This window comes from Rhinoderma darwinii, chromosome 11 (genome assembly GCF_050947455.1).
Source record: "Rhinoderma darwinii isolate aRhiDar2 chromosome 11, aRhiDar2.hap1, whole genome shotgun sequence".
NCBI classification, from domain to species: Eukaryota; Metazoa; Chordata; class Amphibia; order Anura; family Rhinodermatidae; genus Rhinoderma; species Rhinoderma darwinii.
The window spans coordinates 80906651-80928611 of record NC_134697.1 but is presented as its reverse complement, the minus strand read 5'-3'; the positions used below and the strand labels follow the sequence as shown (position 1 = coordinate 80928611).

Below are 21961 nucleotides of genomic sequence, written 5' to 3'. Positions count from 1 at the left end.
TTAGAACTGTCAGCTACTCACTAACAGCAAGCATAGTGGGTCCCGACGTTGTCAGAACCCACTAGGCTTCCGTCTATGGCATAGCCGGACGCCATTGTTTGGTGTCCGGTTGCCATAGTCACCATCGCCGGCCGCTATCGTGTAGCAGGCCGGCGATGGCGGATTAACCCCTAAGAAGCCGCGATCGCTATTGAACGCGGCTTCTGAGGGGTTAATCGGCGGGGGAGCTCCGCGATCGGTCCCGGCACATTGAGCAGTGATAGTCTGCTGTCGGAAACAGCAGCTATCACAGCTCATGAACGCGCCCCGCGCGAACGCCGCCGTGTTTACTCCATGACATACTATTATGTCATGGAGCGCGAACGATGCACTTACCATGACATAATAGTATGTCCTGGAGCGTTAAAGGCAATGTGTTGCCAGAAAAACATGTTGTTTTTTTTTAAATTAAACATTTAGTGTGTGGGTGATTAAACATTGTTCAAATTTTTTTTATTTTTTTCACGAGTCAGGAAATATTATAAATTGGATTCAATTGGATTCAAATTTATAGTATTTACCATTTCTGGTCACTAGATGGAGCCATTCCCAAAAGCATGTGGTAAAGCAACCACATAGCTTTTCTGCTGCAAAATTGGGTAAAAAGCCCTCGCTCTAGTGAGCTCTCAGCATCCCCCCCTCCTTTATCCTGGCTAGTGCCGGGATAAACGAGGGGTTTGAACGGTGTAACTTCCTACACTGTGTGTCGCCATTTTTTGAGCTAACACACAGTGTAGTAGGTTTACATACAGTAGTAAACACACACAAACACGAACATACATTGAAATCTCTTACCTGCTCCTGCCGCCGCGGCTCCCTCCGGCCCGTCCGCTGCCGCTGGTCCAAGTGCACAAGTCCGGAAGCCGCGACCGGAAGTAGTAATATTACTGTCCGGCCGCGACTTCCGGTCCACAGGAAAATGGCGCCGGACGGCGCCAATTTCAAATTGGACTGTGTGGGAGCGGCGCATGCGCAGTTCCCACACAGACGCCATACACACAAGTGAATGGGACGGGAGCCGTTCGCAGTCCCTATGGGACTGTGGCTGCCGTATTCCATGTCTGTATGTGTCGTTAATCGACACACACAGAAATGGAACAAAAAATGGCAGCCCCCATAGGGAAGAAAAAGTGTAAAAATAAGAAAAAGTAAAACACAAACACACAAATAAATATAAACGTTTTTAATAAAGCACTAACATCTTGAACATATGAAAATTTTTTTTGTGATGACACTGTTCCTTTAAGGGGTTAATATACGAAAGTACAGTGCTTACAAAAAAGGTTACAAAAATGATGTAAATAAAATGACATACATATAAGCAAAACAGTTACAAAACAAAAGGGAATAAAGCAAAGAATAACAGAACTCTTACGTATTTGATAGGTTAGAGATCCCGCTGAGGAGAGCAGCTTGAATGTGGACAGAACTGCAATGTGGTCGCATTTCCTGTGGTCTGACACTGTGTATTTCTTGGTATGCCACTATAAAGGGTCCAAACAAGACCCCTCACCCCTCCTCCTGGTCAGGTGGAAGGAGGATGGCTAATTACATGCAAAACAGGGAAAGTTGTCGGACACAATTCTAATCGGTCATAACTCTTTATATGAATCTCGTAGCGAGATACTATGTCCGACAAGTTCCCGGGCATATATTAACCAACCTTGGCATACCAAACATGACTATGAAATATTAATAATTGTAACCAACATTCAGTTCTGGGGTTTCTCATGGCCGAGAATCCCTGCGCTTGAGACCCAAGGAGCGTCTGAGGTCCTGGATCATATACACCTAGCTGGGTTATATACAATATGAATTATGACAGGGGGGGGCTTTGAAGGATTATATTTCTTTTATCCCATACAGCCATTTCTGTAGACATGTGGGTACTGGAGTCTCGCTGTCTGGCTTCCAAAGTATTGATTATATTAGCACCCAGGTGTGATGGGAGCCCCACAGAGACAAAGTTGGTCCTTGTGTTGTCATGCAAACTAATTTGATTATGTCTCTGGAAAAGGACATCCTGATTATCCCCCACAGTCAGGGACATTTACCTGATGCATGGGCTTTAAAACATAACTCATGACACCTCTCCCTTTTATATATATGATGGGAGATTTATTCACAACCTGAAAATAAGGAATATTACATCCCCCAAAGACTGGTTTATCACAAACTCAATTTTTGTTCCCCGGATAACCCCTTTAACTTCATCTTTGACTGACGCATACAATACATTTTATAAAACATGGCTTTACTGGATAGAGTTCCCAAATTCTAATGAGTATCGTACCCTGCTGTGCGGGTCCTTAGGTTGATTCTATTGTGGCCTATCATATGGTTACTGGGAAGGTTATTGGGCATATGTCTGTGTGGCGGGGCCTCTCCCCCGCCCACCATTTTTTTTTCTTCCCCCTCTTTTACTCTTATTACTTTGAGTCAGGATTGTAAAATAGAATATAAGCATAATTGTTCTGGTATTGATTCTTTTTTAATGCCTGGTCTCACGCTTTTGTTTTTTTTTTGTGGGCTTTTGCTTGTTTCCTGTTGCAATTGCTATATAAAAGTAAATACTAAAATAAAGAATTAAAAGACAAAAATAAACTGGGACGTGTTGCTAGGGCCGTAGCCAGGGAAGCCCGAAAAACAAGGGATTAATGGAGACCAGCAACACATAGAAGGAGATCCGATTCGAGTGAAGCACCCCTACCTTCAGAGTCCGACGCTGTGTGACAAACAAGATGTGGTCAGGAAGGCGCTGGCCATTTATGAATGCCTGTGCCAAGGGTCTCTCCAGATGAACAACTGGCAGGTTAAGACGAGTCACCAGGTCTTGATGAATGTGGCCCCAGAGTCGAGAAAGGCTTGAACAGTGGCAGAAGTGTTGCCACAGGACAACTTCACAGGCATAACTTTGGAGAGAGATTCTTTCCACCTAGGGTCATCCTTCCTACCAACCCTAGCTGCTGGAGTTTCCCGACTTCACCGGGCAATGGCGCACAAAATGTTCTTTTTCACCACAATACATACAGTGAAGGAAATAAGTATTTGATCCCTTGTTGATTTTGTAAGTTTGCCCACTGTCAAAGACATGAACAGTCTAGAATTTTTAGGCTAGGTTAATTTTACCAGTGAGAGATAGATTATATAATAAAAAAAAAACAGAAAATCACATAGTCAAAATGATATAGATTTATTTGCATTGTGCACAGAGAAATAAGTATTTGATCCCTTTGCCAAACAAGACTTAATACTTGGTGGCAAAACCCTTGTTGGCAAGCATAGCAGTCAGACGTTTTTTGTAGTTGATCATGAGGTTTGCACACATGTTAGATGGAATTTTGGCCCACTCCTCTTTGCAGATCATCTGTAAATCATTAAGATTTCGAGGCTGTCGCTTGGCAACTCGGATCTTCAGCTCTCTCCATCAGTTTTCGATGGGATTAAAGAGGCTCTGTCACCAGATTTTGCAACCCCTATCTGCTATTGCAGCAGATCGGCGCTGCAATGTAGATTACAGTAACGTTTTTATTTTTAAAAAACGAGCATTTTTGGCCAAGTTGTGACCATTTTTGTATTTATGCAAATGAGGCTTGCAAAAGTCCAACTGGGCGTGTTTACAGTAAAAGTCCAACTGGGCGTGTATTATGTGTGTTACATCTGGGCGTGTTTACTTCTTTTACTAGCTGGGCGTTCTGACGAGAAGTATCATCCACTTCTCTTCAGAACGCCCAGCTTCTGGCAGTGCAGACACACAGCGTGTTCTCGAGAGATCACGCTGTGACGTCACTCAATTCCTGCCCCAGGTCCTGCATCGTGTCGGACGAGCGAGGACACATCGGCACCAGAGGCTACAGTTGATTCTGCAGCAGCATCGGCGTTTGCAGGTAAGTCGATGTAGCTACTTACCTGCAAACGCTGATGATGCTGCAGAATCAACTGTAGCCTCTGGTGCCGATGTGGCCGACACGATGCAGGACCTGGGGCAGGAAGTGAGTGACGTCACAGCGTGATCTCTCAAGAACACGCTGTGTGTCTGCACTGCCAGAAGCTGGGCGTTCTGAAGAGAAGTGGATGATACTTCTCGTCAGAACGGCCAGCTAGTAAAGGATGTAAACACGCCCAGATGTAACACACATAATACACGCCCAGTTGGACTTTTACTGTAAACACGCCCAGTTGGACTTTTGCAAGCCTCATTTGCAGAAATACAAAAATGGTCACAACTTGGCCAAAAATGCTCGTTTTTTAAAAATAAAAACGTTACTGTAATCTACATTGCAGCGCCGATCTGCTGCAATAGCAGATATGGGTTGCAAAATCTGGTGACAGAGCCTCTTTAAGGTCTGGAGACTGGCTAGGCCACTCCATGACCTTAATGTGCTTCTTTTTGAGCCACTCCTTTGTTGCCTTGGCTGTATGTTTTGGGTCATTGTCGTGCTGGAAGACCCAGCCACGAGCCATTTTTAATGTCCTGGTGGAGGGAAGGAGGTTATCACTCAGGATTTGGCGGTACATGGCTCCATCCATTCTCCCATTGATGCGGTGAAGTAGTCCTGTGCCCTTAGCAGAGAAACACCCCCAAAACATAATGTTTCCACCTCCATGCTTGACAGTGGGGACGGTGTTCTTTGGGTCATAGGCAGCATTTCTCTTCCTCCAAACACGGCGAGTTGAGTTAATGCCAAGGAGCTCAATTTTAGTCTCATCTGACCACAGCACCTTCTCCCAATCTCTCAGAATCATCCAGATGTTCATTTGCAAACTTCAGACAGGCCTGTACATGTGCCTTCTTGAGCAGGGGGACCTTGCGGGCACTGCAGGATTTTAATCCATTACGGCATAATGTGTTACCAATGGTTTTCTTGGTGACTGTGGTCCCAGCTGCCTTGGGGTCATTAACAAGTTCCCCCCGTGTAGTTTTCGGCTGAGCTCTCACCTTCCTCAGGATCAAGGATACCCCACGAGGTGAGATTTTGCATGGAGCCCCAGATCGATGTCGATTGACAGTCATTTTGTATGTCTTCCATTTTCTTACTATTGCACCAACAGTTGTCTCCTTCTCACCCAGCGTCTTACTTATGGTTTTGTAGCCCATTCCAGCCTTGTGCAGGTCTATGATCTTGTCCCTGACATCCTTAGAAAGCTCTTTGGTCTTGCCCATGTTGTAGAGGTTAGAGTCAGACTGATTAATTGAGTCTGTGGACAGGAGTCTTTTATACAGGTGACCATTTAAGACAGCTGTCTTTAATGCAGGCACCAAGTTGATTTGGAGCGTGTAACTGGTCTGGAGGAAGCTGAACTCTTAATGGTTGGTAGGGGATCAAATACTTATTTCTCTGTGCACAATGCAAATAAATATAATTTTGACTATGTGATTTTCTTTTTTTTTTTTTAATATAATCTATCTCTCACTGGTAAAATTAACCTAGCCTAAAAATTCTAGACTGTTCATGACTTTCACAGTGGGCAAACTTACAAAATCAGCAAGGGATCAAATACTTATTTCCTTCACTGTACATAGATTTTCTTTATGCTTACTTTGGCGTTCTTGATTCGTGAGTTTGATTATCTCGACTTGCATAGGTTCCTCAGAAACCTATGCAGAGGTCTCTGGAAGGATAGAGCGAATCCGGGAAAACTTCTTTCATTTACTGCTTCCTGGGGGTGCTCCTGGGTACACTCTCTTAATCGGATGTCAATTCTCGTAGCCAGGGTGATGAGTGCATCAAGAGAGGAAGGCAATTCACGGCCTTCCAACTCGTCCTTTATTCGGCCAGCCAACCCCTGCCAGAATGTTGTGATCAGAGCCTTGTTATTCCAGGCCAAATCTGCCGCAAGAGTCTGGATTTGTAGTGCAAATTTACCCAACGTAGAACTGCCCTGGCGGATATTCAGGATGACAGCTGATACCAACTAGGTTCTAACAGGCTGCTGGAACACAGTCCTGAATGTCTTCAGAAAAATTTGCAGACTCGAGGTCTCTGGTCCCTGACGCTCCCATATGGAGACCATGAATGTAATTTTGGTCTGGTCGGTAGGGAGGTGGTGGGCATGCAGTCAGAAATGGATCTGGCACTGGTTGATGAATTCATGGCATGCCTTGGGGTCCCCATCATACCAAGGTGGCAGTAGCAGGTGAATACCTATAGCAGTAGGACAGAGGAGTTGCAGAAGCTGTAGCCTGCAGGACAAGAGGTGCTGGAGGTGTGTTAACTTTTTGCTGTGTGCCAGGGGATTTATGAATTGCTTCATTTGATCCGGACGACTGCTGAGGCCCTTGATGGCGCCTATACTGTAGGTTTCGGATTGTCAGCATAGTCCATGGCCAGAGCAAACCGTTATGACCAGCAGGTTCTGGACCTCCTGGGCTACTCTACCAGTTTGGCTTGGGGCCACCTTTAACGGCATTGTCTAAGTAGTCTCCTTGGTCTTCACCCTATACATAGTTACATACATAGTACGCTTTAAAAAGGACACATGGGATGGGAAAAGGAATTGGAAAAATTTCTACACATTGACATAGGAGCTGATCTTTTTTAATTCTAGGAAATTATCTAAGCCTTTTTTAAAGCCATCTACTGTCCGTGCTGTGACCAGCTCCTGAAGTAGGCTATTCCATAGATTCACAGTTCTCACAGTAAAGAAGGCTTGCCGCTTCTGCAGATTTAACCAAAGGCAAGGCTGTGGTATGTGGCTATTATGCTAAATTTTTCTCTTCCGCAGAGCGCAACTACTCGATTGGGGATCGGGAGTTACTGGCCATCAAATTGGCCCTGGAGGAGTGGAGACATCCACTAGAGGGTGCAGCTCATGCCATTCTGATATTCACTGACTACAAGAACCTCACCTATCTCCAGACTGCCCAACGGCTGAACCCCCGTCAAGCCAGGTGGTCGCTGTTCTTTGCCCGGTTCAAGTTTGAGCTCCACTACCGCCCTGCCAACAAAAATGTGAAGGCCAATGCCTTGTCCAGGTCGTTCGAGACAGAGAACACCATGGAGTCTCCACAAAATATTATTGATCGGTCCTGCATTATCTCTGTCAACCCTCTGCAAGTTAGAGACATCCCTGCGGGTAGGACTTTTGTGCGCCTGGCAGACAGAGGGAGAATCCTCCGCTGGGGACACAGCTCCAAACTGGCAGGTCACGTGGGTGCCCCTAAGACCAGAGACCTGATTGACCATCATTTCTGGTGGCCCACGCTGCCCAAAGACATCATGGACTTTGTCTCTTCCTGCATGGTGTGCGCGGCTAACAAGGTTGCTCACTCCAAATCTGCTGGCCTGCTCCAGCCACTGCCTGTGCCCAATGCTCCCTGGCAGCATATAGCAATGGACTTTGTCACGGACCTGCCTCCCTCTGCTGGATGCAGTACGGTCTGAGTGGTGCAGTACGAAGATGGCTCATTTCGTTCCGCTGACCGGCCTACCTTCTGCCTCTCGACTAGCCAACCACTTCATTGAACACATCTTCCGCCTGCATGGCTTACCTCTGCATATCGTGTCTTATCGGGGGATTCAGTTCACCTCAAAGTTCTAGAGAGCCCTCTGTAAACTCCTCAATATAAAGTTGGACTTTTCCTCCGCCTACCATCCCCAGTCCAATGGTCAAGTCGAGAGGATCCATCAGATGATGGAGAACTACCTATGACACTTCATCTCCAGGCAGCATGATGACTGGGTGCAGCTTCTTCCTTGGGCCGAGTTCTCGTATAATAACCATACAACCGAGTCCACAAGAACCACACCATTCTTCATCGTCTACGGCTAACAACCACAAATTCCTCTCCCGGTGTCCGTTACATCCGAGGTGCCCGCAGCCGATTCTGCTTTCAGGGACTTCCTACAGATCTGGCAGCAAACCCGATCCTCTATTCTACTGGCGGTCGACCGCATTAAATGAAAGGCAGACGCAAGGAGAAGAGAGGCTCCCCAGTTTCTCCTGGTTACCAAGGTCTGGCTGTCCTGTAGAAATATCCGGCTGAGGGTGCCGTTATACAAATTTGCTCCCAGGTTTCTCGTACCCTTTGAGATCTTGCAACAGATCAACCTTGTCTCCTACAAAGTTCGGCTTCCTCCTACCCTAAAGATCCCCAACTCCTTCCATGTCTCCCTCCTGATGCCTGTGGTCCTGAACCGCTACACCAAGATTCCTAGTTCTGCAGTTGCCCCCAGCGGTTCATCGGATACATTCAAAGTTAAGGAGATCGGACACCAAGAAAGTAGGAGGAAGAAATTTGGTGGTTTGGAGGGGGTTTGGTCCAGAAGAGAGGTCTTCGGAACCAGAGGAGAACCTCAATGCTCCTACTCTCGTGAAGAAGTTTCTCTCCCGCTCTGGCCCCAAGAAGAGGGGGCGTAAGAGGGGGGATACCTTGACACCCATGGCCACGGACTGTCGGGATTACTCACCCCCCGATGGCCGCAGCCATGGATCAGTGAGCGCTGGCTCACATCTCCTCCTCAGGATACGCCATCGCTCACTTCCGCTTCACTCTGCTGTGTCCCGTAGGGTGCGTGCGACCTTAAAGGAATAGTATGTTAAATTAGCCCATGATCAACCTGGACTATAAGAAGGGCCCTGCCCCTTCCTTCATTTCCTGAGCGTTGTTGTGTTTACCCCTGTTAGTCTTTGCAAATGGTCCCTTAGTGTTTTCCAGTTCCCAGTATTCCCGTTCCTGCTACCTGTATCCTATATCCCATGCTACCTTGTTCCTGTGCCGTAGAGAGTTGGAGTCGTGTTGTGCCGTATACTACGCCTGCTGTATTTCACAGCGCCTGGTGTCTGCCTGCTGCCAAGGTCCCATCCGAGCCTACCATCGCTACTGTCTGTTTTGCCACAGGTACCCTTCTTCGACCTATAGACTTTGACTTGGTATCCTGTTTGGCCAGCTGCTATCCCGCTATGGCGGTATGGCCCAGTGGGCCCACACACCCACCGTTCCAGGGTGCAGCCGACTTCATAAGCCATTTAAATCTCCCCATTAACGCCTTAGAGAGGATTAACACAATGAAATAGAGGTGGATAAGATGGCGGGACATGGAGCTCTCACAGCGCGTGGCTCACTCTGCCATAGGCAAGCCACGCCCCCTGGCACAGTTACTTTTAGGGCACTGTAAGAAAGCACTCTTCGTCTTGAAAGCACTGACAATATTTTTCTGGTCAAGAAGTTGGCATTATTACTGTCTGGGGCACAATGAGCTTAGTACAATTATTTTTGGGGCCCTATTACGGTCAGGGGCACTATTTGCTTAGAACAATTCTTTTTAGGTGCACGATGTGTGGCACGAATTACTGTAGGGGGCAATATCTGTGTCAGGTAGTATTTTTAGGGAAAACTCTGTATGGCACTAATATTTCTGCACTACAGCATTTGCGGGCACTGGGCAGCACAGCAGGCACAGCATTGGTCAAAGAAGCAGGATTGCGAGTTTGTGCAGAGAAAATTGGGATGTACTGGAAAGATGTCTGGCGGCAAACTCTGCAGTGTCATGCACAGGAGAAGTTATCATGGCGGCCTGGGACGGATAGAAAAGAAATAGGAAAGAGAATGAATACAAGCAGAGAAGGCTTCAACTATAAGTCATTGAACGTAAATGTTTATTCCTCCTCAGAAGATTCTGATCCCATGCAGTCAAATACTCGTGATGATCCCGGTATTATTTGGCAAGTGTATGAATGTATTATCATATATAGATAAGTGTTTATGACAGGGGCAAATTATTTGGGGACAGGGCTGATGTGGAACAAACAGATTATGAATCCAGGTTTCACAGCGCTGAATTTAATTCTAAAGTAATATCCAGGGAAAGAGTACTGCTGGGGTGGTTTATCTAATCCTATAATGTGTTAAAAGATTTATCTTATGGCTATGATGTCTGCGATATATAAATATATTTTTTCTGGAGGGGGCAAAAGATATGCTTTGGGGCTTGTGCCCCTGATCTTTTAAGATCCTTGCAATGCTGTATGATGAATTTGGCGCATCTTGCTAGATATGTTAGACATTTTTCTCTTCCTTACACAACCTCTTGGTTGGTTTCGTTTGCGTCAGATTTTTGTGCCAACATTTTGGTGCACAGTGGCCTCGTTCTTTTCAATAGACCACATTCCTTTTTCTGTTTCCCCCACCCCACTTTGTTTAGCAAAAAGTGTCTAAAATGGCTAATAAATGTGGCGCCAGAATTCTGCCACATTTTGAATCGTAAATCTGTCCCAATATGTTTTACTATCTGGTTTTCTTTTCAACAAATTTTATTGAAAGGTTTTACAACAAGGTAAAGGGCATATTTCGAAAACACAAATAAATAATACTGAACAAAAAATAAATCTATACACTCAGCAAATTATATTGCAATTATAAAGACAAAGTGTCGAACATTCGTGGTTGCAGTAACGGTAAAAATGCAGGCTCGATATATTAAAAGAAACAGCATAAAGACAAGAAACGAAAAAAAGGGGGGGGAGTAGAAGGATTGGGAAGAGTATAGCGGAAAGCTGGGAAGGTAAGGGGGGGTTGTCGGCCAGAAATCTGCTATGAAAGAAGTCGTTTGACTTTAATAAGCAGTAATCATAGTGGCAGGCAGGTGAGGGTATGCGTAGCTAATCCAGGGTAGCCAGAGCGACTCAAATCCGGCAACTCTATCTAATAAGATACTTGTAAGTTTTTCGTTCACAAATATCTGGTCTATTCTGGTTTTGACCTCTGCAAAAGTTACTGTACGTTTTTTCCAGGAGTGGGCGATAGTTATTTTAGCAGCCAATAGGATATAAGAGAATAGTCGAAATTGTGCATTCGTGAGTTCTGGAGGTTTGTAATGGAGAAGAGCTATCCTAGCGTCCCTACGTATAATTATGCCGAATAAACTTTGGGCGAGGCCAAACACCCTACTCCAGAATCGTATAAGCCTTGGGCAGGACCACCAGATGTGGAGCATGTCACCGGGAGCGTGGCAACCCCGAAAGCATGAGTCGGGATAGGTGGGAAAAGCACGTGCAAGTCGGCTAGGAACCAGATACCACCGCATCATGACTTTATAGGCTGATTCTAAAATATTCATATTAATAGAGCAGTGCGACATTGTATTCCAGATACTGTGCCAATCTGCTGGTTCAAGCGTCACCCCCAGATCCCGGTGCCATCGATCCACATATGTGTGAGGAACAGGTGTGGGATTGTTAAGAAGCCACTTATATAATATTGATATGATCCCCTTAGTGTTAGGGCTAGTTTCGCAGATTCGCTCGAACTGAGAGAAAGAGTCAGAAGCAGTCTTATTATGAATAAGAGAAATAATCCAATTCTTGAGTTGTAAATATCGGAATATTTCGCCAATGGGAATCTGCCGAGAGGTCTGAAGCTCACAGAACGAGAGAATCCGAGAGTGAGTGGGCGCTAGAAGATGATGAACTCTGAGTATACCACTCGACCACCACCATTTAAAAGCAAGATAATTGTCCGCGCCTGGGGAGAACAGGGGGTTATGCCACAGCGAAAGGAGAGGAAGGTGCGGCGAGATCAATCTGCTAGAATATTTGACAGAGTCCCATACCGTTAAAATGTGCGTAAGTGTGGGGGAAAGATGAGGAGAGCGAAGGGAGGGGGGTACCCAAGGTAATGATTGGATCGGGGTTGGCGACGTCTCCGGAATATCCAGGTATACCCATAAAGGCATATTTACAGAAACATGCAATTTAGTTAAGGACGCTATCATAGCTGCTTGGTAATATTTGGAAATATTCGGAACCCCCAAACCCCCATCAGCCTTTGGCGAGCAAAGTGTAGACCTGGATATTCTAGGACGCGCTCCCCTCCAAATAAAGAAAGAAATCCGGTTCTGAATAAGACGCAAAATGTGTGGTGGGACTTTGATTGGCAGGGTTTGAAACAGGTAGAGGAGCTTTGGAAGGATGGTCATTTTGACTGCAGAGATGCGTCCCATCCAGGATAGATATGTGGATTGCCAGGATGTCATCGAGGATGTTAGAGAGCGGATGAGGGAGGGGTAGTTAGCGGAATACAGCTGATCATAGGAGGGGGTCAAATGAATACCCAGGTAGCTCAATGAATGTCTGGCCCACTGAAAGGGGAAATGGCTTTGTAATGAGTGCATAGTTTGTTGTGTCAGGTTAATATTTAATGCGATGGATTTCGTGGGGTTTATAGCAAGTCCAGATATTGAAGCGAATTCTGATAGAGTTTGCAATAAGTTAGGAAGGGAGATAAGGGGTTGGGAGAGCATAAGTAGCATATCGTCAGCGAAGAGGGACAATTTATGTTGCACGCCCCCCAACTCCAGACCCCTGATGTTCGGATTTTGGCGAATCATCATAGCTAGAGGTTCTAGCGCTAGAATAAATAGAATAGGGGATAGCGGGCATCCTTGTCTGGTGCCTCGTTCAATAGAAAAGGAAGCAGACTGATAACCCGCATAACAAACTTTAGCAGTAGGGTTAGAATAGAGGGCGTGCACCCAAGACATAAAATGGCTGCCAAACCCCCACTTCCCCAAGGCAAAATCCATGTAAGACCAGGATATTGTGTCAAAAGCTTTTTGAATGTCAAGTGAAAGGAGCATTGAAGCCACATTTCTCTTACGTGCCAGGTGAACCAGGGATATAACTCTCTTGGTACAATCGCTTGTTTGTCTGCCTGGGACAAAGCCAGCCTGGTCCCCATGTATTATCCCGTCAAGGAAGCGGTTGACTCTAGCCACCAGAATTTTGGCTAAAATTTTTATATCAGTGTTCAGGAGGGATATTGGTCTATAATTAGTAATTTGAAGGGCATCCTTTTGGGGTTTTGGAATCATTACAATATGTGCCGTCAGGGTTGGTGCCCGAAGGGTCGTGCCAGTTCGGATAGTGTTAAAGAGTTGGGTTAGATACGGACTTAGGAGCGGGGAAAGTTTTTTGTAGTATAATGGGGAAAATCCATCTGGACCAGGAGATTTGGAAGGTTTTAACTCCTTGATAGCCGCCTGAACTTCCGTCTCAGATATCTCGGCCTCCAAGGCATCAAGATTGGTGGGGGTGATGCCCGGGAAGATCAGATTGGCAAACAGGCCTTTAGCCTTCAAGGGGTCAAAAGGTGGGGGGGATGAGTACAATTTAGAAAGGAATTTTTTAAATTGGGAGACAATCTTATTAGGATCAGCTGTTATTGTTCCGGAGGCTGTCCTTAATCTAACAAGTTCTTTTGGCACCACAGGAACTCGCAGTTGGCGAGCTAAAAGTTTACCAGGTTTATTGCTTTGCGAGTAATAGCGCTGTTTGGACCATCGTAGTTTACGCTCAGCCTGTTCCGTTAATAAAAGATCGAGTTCTAGTTTGGTGGCCTCTACCAAAGCCTTATTAGCAAGCGAAGGAGTCTGTTTCCAAGCATTTTCATTTTGATTTAACGTTCGGTATAAATCTGCTATTTTCTTTTCTCTGTTTTTTTTTTTAATGGACCCCATCCTAATGAGAGCCCCTCGCAGGGTGGCTTTATGGGCTTCCCATAGTATTATTGGCGATGACGTGGAACCCACATTTAATTCAAAGTATTCCTTAACAGCTACTTCAATCTGCGCAAATGAGTCTTTGGATGTCAATAGGGAGTCGTTTAAGCGCCAATTAAAAGAGAGCCCCCGTGGGATCAGAGAAGAGAAGGAGACCTCTACAGGATTATGGTCTGACCAGGGTGTGCTAAGTATCTTTGCAGCGGAGCATAATGGTAGTGAACGCTGAGACGTAAATATGTGATCAATGCGACTAAAAGAGGAGTGAGGATTGGAGTAAAAAGTAAAATCCTTAGTATTGGGATGGAGTTCCCTCCACAGGTCTTGGAGATCATGTGTGCGTAACATGTCGCTAAACGTGGATGAGGGAGTTTGAGATGTGGGTGTGGTCGGGGTTGGGGATTTATCCATAGAGGGATTGATTACCAGATTTGAGTCGCCCATGACCACTAGTAAGCCCTTACGATTAGCATCTATCAATTTAAATAAGTGGGAAAAAAACCCTGTTTGGAAATCATTTGGTCCATAATATCCCACTAATGTCACTTCTATATCAAATAGCGTGCCAACAAGAATCACATAACGACCAGTAGGGTCAAGAATTTCCGTATTGCAAAGAAAAGGGAGATTCTTCCTGAAGGCAATAACTACCCCACGTCGCTTTTCATGAGCATATGCGCCATGGAAAACAGGGAAATGTGCGCTGAGATATTTTGGTCTCGAAGTGACAGAGAATCTGGTTTCCTGGAGACAGACAATGTCCGCACGACAGGCTTTATAGAAATGAAATGCCTTTGATCGTTTATGTGGAGAATTGAAGCCTTGGACATTATGAGAGATTATTTTTAAGGCGGATGCTGCCATCTGTAGGATCTAATACTTTTATACTGAGTTCTGACCGACAGGGGGAAAGGGAAAGAAGGGCCGGAAGGAAAGGGGTGGGAGAAACAGATTAAGTAAAAAGGGGTATAGAGACAAATATGCATAAAAAAAAAAAAAAAGAAAGGAGAAAGTGTCCGAAAATCGGCCAAGTAGGGTGGACAGTAGCACAGGGGGTACTACTGATAGAATCCGGGGTCACCAACACCTGGGCACAAAGGTGTGGTTACGGTAATCCATTGAGGCGAACCCCAAGGCGTTATCATGACAAAGAGGGGGAAACAAACCAGGTATTGTGGATAGAGGGAAGAGAACAATAATCTCCCAAAGCATTCTGCCTCAAATAAAATGGCGGATCAGGCACGCCGAGGCCTTTACAATCATATGGTCACAGTTCAAACATGTTTATTATTCAGTGCAGTTGCACATAACCCGCCGCACTGTGTCGCTTGCCGCGGAGCCGCATGCCTGCCACCCACCACCCCCGGTCCAGGGGCGGAAAGTGACAGGCAGGCCGCACCACGGTTAAGAATCCTGTCCCTCTTCTGATCAGCATAAGGTCGGGCTGGGCCCATCAATAACCTCAAATTATGGCGCGGGTTGAACCCCTGCGGGCCATACACACAACGCCGCCGAGAGGCAAGGCAAAGTGTGCCCGGCCGGCAAGACAGAAAAAATGACAACCATATCAATGGAGGAAAGGGTTAGAACCAAATTAATAAACATTGCATTTAGTTAAGCGGTAAACTTTTGTCAGGTTCAGTTAAACATAACCCGCCGCACTGTGTTGCCCGCCACGGGGCCGCATACCCGCCACCCACCACCCCACAAATCCTGGGGCAGTGAGTGACAGGCAGGCCGCACCGCGCCAAGACTCACGTCCCCGTTCCGATCAGCATAAGGCTGGGCCGGGCCCATCAATAACCTCAAATTGTATCGCAGATTGAACCCCTGCGGGCCATACACTCAATGCCGCCAGGAAGCAAGGCAAAGGGTGTCTGGCCGGCAAGACAGAAAAAGAACAATGACAACCATATTAATGAAGGGAAGGGTTAGAACCAAATTAATAAACATTGCAATCAGTTAAACGGCAAACTTTTGTCGGATACAGCAAAACATGGCCGCCATGGCCGCCCAGTCCTCAGAACATTAAATAGTCTCCACTGTAGGTGGGCCAATACACAGGGTGAAACATGTTAAAAGTACTCATCCATCAGCCGGGATCGTCTCGGACATCAGCAACAACTCCAGCTCTCCCAGGCGGTCTGCGTGGAGGTACCTTATTCCAAATGGGACGTAGCTGCAGCCCGTCCCGGCGCCCCTGAGAAGGTTGGCTTGAACGTTCAGCGTCAGCCGGTAAAAGCTGCAGGGAGACCAAAATTTGCTTGAGCTCTTCCGCTGAGTTGGCCGAATAATAATTATTATCCAGAGTGAATTGGAGTTTGAAGGGGTATCCCCAGCGATATCGTATCTGGCGATTCTGTAGAACAGCTAGCAGGTTTCTCATATTCCGTCGTTTCTGTATAGTGATCGGGGAAAGATCAGCAAAAATCTGGTATTCGTGGCCCTGAAACGTGAGGGTTGGTGATGCTCTGGCCTTCTGGGACAGGGTTTCTTTGGTGGCATAGTAGGTGAGTTTCACCACTATGTCTCGTGGCTTGCCGTCTTGTCGCTTAGGGCCGAGCGACCTATGGATCCGATCCATCTCCAACCTGTCTATTGGAAGGCCCGGAGCCAGCTCTTGGAACAGGGCTGTAATGGAAGAACTAAGGTCCTCATATGTCTCAGGCAAACCTCGTATCCGGAGGTTCCCCCGCCGTGCACGATTCTCAAAGTCCTCTAAACGAAGCATTGTAGAATCCAGGTCTGCTCTCATCGAGTCAAATTCAGCATCATGCGCGTTCAGAACTTCGATGGTGTCGTCCATCTTGGTTTCCAGGACATTAGTCCTGGCTCCCAGTTCACGTATCTCTCGGGTAAGATCTCTCGACAGCTTAGACGCGGTAAGTTGCAGTTCTTGCTGTAAGAGTTGTTTAAATTTCTGCAGCAGAGAGGCATCTCTGGTAGTGAACTGGGGTTCAGGTAGCTGTGAACCGTCTTCTTGGGAGCCTGCGATGAGCTCAGGCGAGGCCTGTAGTTCGTCTTCAGAAACGGTCGACATGGCGGGCGATGTTGCAATCTCAGGTGTGGGGGCAGGGACGGAGGACTCCGGTGGTTTCAAGTCCTTTCGCCCCACCGCACTCTTCCGAACCATGGACAATCCGGGCAGAAAATCCTCCGGATGGAGGAGAAGGGTAAGTGAGCGAGGGAATTCACCTCAAATATAAGCTATTTGTAGCTGTTGTGCCCAGGAGTCGCGGAGCTACCTCAGCATGCGGCCATCTTGGTTTGCAGCTCGCGAGCGCCCCCTTTACTATCTGGTTTTAATAAGTAAAAGAAAAATATAGGCAAAACATTCCCTTTAAAAAAAACAACAAAAAAAAACACACGTTTGACTTTATAAAGTGTAATTTAACAATTGGTTAAAAAAATAGATATTAGAAAGTCGGCTAAAAATAAGTATATAGCGGTGAATTTATTAAATGAACACTAATTTATTTTCTAACAACTTTATGCTAATCTAATAGTATACCTGATATAGATTACCTTTGTTATTTACTTACTGTTAAAATTTAGTTGATTTATCAATGCAAATTCTGTCTGAAGTTACTGCCACTAGGTGTCTCCCTTACTGTAATCTGCTGTCCACCCCCAGTTGTCAAGCAAAATCTGTCCCTAGCTACAGGCGACTGCAAGAGGTGGGGTTGTGTTTCTGCACTGCCTGCCAATAGGGGTCTATTGAGAGGGGAGGGGGAGCAGGAGCATAGAGAGAGACACAGTCAGATGTCCTGCATCTTCCTGGTAAGTGTTACTGTCTTATCCCAGTGCTGGATTCTCAGCTACACTGCTCATTACTGCTGTATAGTCTCCTCCATGCTGCTTCTAAGTATATATGAGATAGATAGAAACAGGAGAGCAGGATTCTCCTCTTCTATGTGTGCTGTAGTATATAGGAGACAGGATAGCCATTAGGCTCTACCCACTAACTTGGAGACAACTGAGAATTAGAGAGAGAGCCTGCAGAGGGGGAAACTGCTGAACACCACGGATGATAAATTGGACTGTGAGCCAGGCTGAAAGGATCAGATTTTTTACAGCCACTTCCAGTCTGTCAAAATGAGTGGTTGTTACAGCCACAAAAGGAAGACCAATACCAAATCCATTCTGATGTGATGTTCGGGTGTCAACATACTTTTAGCCATATAGTAACATATATATCATCATCTGTGGAACCAGTGAACTTACAGCCATTTGTCATTTGCATGTTTTTGTAAATATTGATTTTTTTTTTTATTATAGGTACAATGCTCTACGTTTGATGCTACTGGAAAAACTGGATCAGCTTACCAACTATGAAAGTTTTGCCTAAAGAAGTCAGCAGTGCAGAGAAAGTACTGTTATCTGGGATGGAAAGCATCTGCTGATAATAGGCATGGACTTGGACATTACATTTCACTAGATGCCTATTGAATGTTCAAATCTAGGGCTACACCGCGACATCAAATCGCATGAGCGACTTATTTCGGGCGCGATTTGTGTGTAAGTCGCATGCGACTGTAACTAGCAATTTTTCTTCCCATGAGCTTACGAATACCTGTCACGCGAGATTTACATTGCTTTCTGTGGAAAGAAGCTAGCATGTGACTTGCCAGTTTGTTTTTTATTGTGACGATCGAAATCGCATTAGGCCACGTCTCAACGCGACCACATAGTCAATCATTATCTGCGATGTCGCAAGTGTCATGGCCATTTTCATGTCACCGTGTAGTCCTAGCCTAAAATGGACCTGTCATTTTGTTGTTAATACAAATAGATAGAAAATACTGTACTGATTAATTTAATAATATCTCTTTATAGGAGTCTGAGCTAGGTATATTTTGATACAGAGCTCCAAATATTCTGCTTTCCTTCACAAAGCCATAGAGCTAATAAAACTATGGCCACTAGGGGGAGCTTGCCTACTGATTTATACAACTCACATTGAACGCAATAATAAATCTGACTTCAGTAAGCTCCATCTCATGGCGGCATACATTATGCAATTAAATATACACATACGGTATATATATATTTTTTTTTATTTTTTTTGACTGGATTTAACCTGGAGAGCTGCGATTTTTCTGCTTTTTGTATGCCTTGGATTGCGGTTCTGCTCGCTGGCACCCATATACAATATATCTATTGACGTGCTGCTTTCCTCTGCAAATTTATATATACATGTGTGTATATATATATATATATATATATATGAACATTTTAATTTTCCCTACTTGTGACACTCTATGCAGTTTATTGGGCTATCTACAGTCTAAAGGCCTTTTTACACTGGGCAATTATCGGGCAAACGAGCGTTTAACGAACACTCGTTCCCGATAATTGTCCTGTGTAAACAGGGCAGCGATCAGCAGATGACCAAGCAAACACTCGTTTATCAGCTGATCGTATTGTTTTAAATGTGTAAAATATTATGTCTGCTGCACATACCGCTGTGTAAACATAGAGACGAGCTGCTGACATGATACTACGATCACTTGTCTCCATACATTTGTAACGAGCGCTCGTCCCCATACTAGTTCCTTGTGAAAGGAGCAAACGAGCGCCAATCAACGATCTATCTCGTTGATCGGCGCTCCTTGCACCGGCCAAACTTGGCCGATGAATAAGTACCTTAAGTCTTTTAATCTCTCTCAGGACACTGAATAAAGCTGATTCACATTACTGCCATGTAAGCAAGATAAAGCAATGTATTTCCATGCCGCACACAAGCCTCCTCTCATCCTCATTGTTACAGTTGTTTCACTAATCAATATATTATTTATTGTTTAGATCATAACATTTTTTTACAATGTTTGCCATTTACATGCTGTAGAAAAAAGGATCCAGTGAAGAGTTATGCAATTTCTTTACATAGTTTGGCACCACGTGGTGTATAGCAATGTGCACATACACCTATAGAGCGGAGAACTGGTGGACACGCATGCTCAGTCACTCTCTACACAGCCAGTTCTTTGCATAGTGATTCTCTGTTCACTTCAGAGCAGTCAATAGAAATAGTTTTCTTTTTTCCTGCTTGTCAGGTAAGAAGCAGAGCCCCTGCAGTAGCATGGCAGTATTGCAGAGCGGACTCATTGTTCTCAGCTTGTAAGGACATGTAGCATAAAAATCTGCTGGTACATTGAACATTTCATCCCTCTCAAAAGTAGGGAAATTCTGGTGCAGTTTTTCTATTGAAATTTCCGCTGCAGAAAGCAGTGCTTAAAAAAACCAAAAACTTTGATACTTACCCCAACTCTTCGAATTGAGTTTCCGCTGCAGTAGGGGGAAAAAAAAAACACTTTTGTACTTACCCCCTTTTTTGTTCTGCGCATAGTCCGGCCTCATAAGATCACGTTGCAGGCCATGTGACGCTGCATCCTGTGATTGGTGATTGGCTGCAGCAGTCACATGGGAACATCATCCCAGGAGGCCGGACTTCAGGAAGGAGAGCATTCTTGGAAAATCTGTTTGTTTTTTTTATTCCCGAGTTGCGATTTTTGCAGCGGAATCGCTGTGATTCCGCCACAAAAGTCACAACACTTGTCTTTCTGTTGCGGGTTTTGCATCTCCATTGTATTCAATGGGGTAAACCCGAAAACAGAAAATCAACGGAAACTGTTTTTTTCCGCAGCGTGAGCATGAGATTTTCTAAATCCAATTTGCTGCTACTGTAAATGCAGTGGAATTTCCGCAGCGTTTGTGCTGCGTGGGAACCCGTTCCTGACAGCAGATATAAACGCTGCACATGCCCTTTCTGCCTTTGTTTTGTCATTGGTTCCTAAGGGAGTGCATATTGTGGATGAAGCATTGAAAGGGGGACACTGAGAAGCAAATTAGGATTAGAAAGGTTTTTATATATATATATATATATATATATATATATATATATATACTAGAAACACAGCAAATTACTGCTAAAACGGTTAACTACTTTCTGGACTTTTTCGATGAAACATATTAATGGGTTAACAATGGTTGGTCTCATCAAAACAAAAGTCAGCTTAGCGATCAGCTGCCCCGGCTACTGCAGTGGAAATACAGCAGTACATGCCCGCCATTCATACATTGCCCGCCCGTGTGCATAGCCACCGAAGCAAAAGTTTTTTTTTCTCCTGGTTCAAGGGCATTATAATCTACACCTTGTTGTCTGCCTCTTTCTGACATTCATTATTAATGAAGGGCCCCAGGTTTGCCATCCTTTTGCTCCTAATAGGCCCTGCCTCTGGAAGGGCTTAATAAATGCAAAAATCACGATATATTGCAATAGTATTGCTGTATATCATGCAAGCGATCCAACGATCGCTCGTTCAAGTTCCCTAATTGGAGTAATAAAAAAAAAAAACAGTTAAAGATTTTTTTATGTAAATTTTTTTTTTTCAAAGTTTAACCCGCTTTTCCTATTTTTCCCCGTTCAATGTAAAAAAAATAAGAATTTTTTTTTAAATTGGAATCGCTGTGTTCGTAAAAGTTTGAACTATTACAATATCGTTTTTATAACATTCACCGTCACTGACAGCTGCTCTCTCCATGAGCTTTGCTTTCGCGTTTTTTTTGGGCTGTTCTGGATTTTTTAATCATGTTTGGCTTATTACTTAAAGAGGCTCTGTCACCAGATTTTGCAACCCCTATTTCCTATTGCAGCAGATCGGCGCTGCAATGTAGATTACAGTAACGTTTTTTGTTTTTTTTAAACGAGCATTTTTGGCCAAGTTATGGCCATTTTTATATTTATGCAAATTAGGCTTTCTAAAGTACAACTGGGCGTGTTTAAAGTTATGTACAACTGGGCGTGTATTGTGTTTGTACATCGGGGCGTTTTTACTTCTTTTACTAGCTGGGCGTTGGGAATGGGAGTGTATGATGCTGACGAATCAGCATCATCCACTTCTCTTCGTTACCACCCAGCTTCTGGCAGTGCAGACACACAGCGTGTTCTCGAGAGATCACGCTGTGTCGTCACTCACTTCCTGCCCGAGGTCCTGCATCGTGTCGGACGAGCGAGGACACATCGGCACCAGAGGCTTCAGTTGATTCTGCAGCAGCATCAGCGTTTGCAGGTAAGTAGCTACATCGATTTACCTGCAAACACCGATGCTGCTGCAGAATCAAATGTAGCCTCTGGTGCCGATGTGTCCTCGCTCGTCCGACACGATGCAGGACCTCGGGCAGGAAGTGACGTCACAGCGTGATCTGCCAGAAGCTGGGCGTTGTGAAGAGAAGTGGATGATGCTGATTCGTCAGAACGCCCAGCTAGTAAAAGTAGTAAAAACGCCCCGATGTACGCACATAATACACGCCCAGTTGGACTTTAACTTTAAACACGCCCAGTTGTACTTTAGAAAGCCTCATTTGCATAAATATAAAAATGCTCATAACTTGGCCAAAAATGCTCGTTTAAAAAAAAACAA

General features: G+C 45.0%; 1 protein-coding gene and 1 long non-coding RNA gene across 4 annotated transcripts in view; one reads left to right on the top strand and one right to left on the bottom strand.

Moving 5' to 3' along the window:
- Nucleotides 1-21165, top strand: part of RASSF4 (Ras association domain family member 4) — a 211266-nt gene extending 190101 nt beyond the window's left edge. For both annotated transcript variants that reach the window (XM_075841830.1, XM_075841831.1), the window contains one exon: nucleotides 17817-21165. In XM_075841830.1, the coding sequence (XP_075697945.1) occupies nucleotides 17817-17886 (70 nt within the window). In that variant the 3' untranslated portion in view covers nucleotides 17887-21165. The remainder of the gene's footprint in view (nucleotides 1-17816) is intronic.
- Nucleotides 1-21961, bottom strand: part of LOC142663281 (uncharacterized) — a 64956-nt gene that overhangs the window by 38141 nt on the left and 4854 nt on the right. The window lies entirely within an intron of this gene.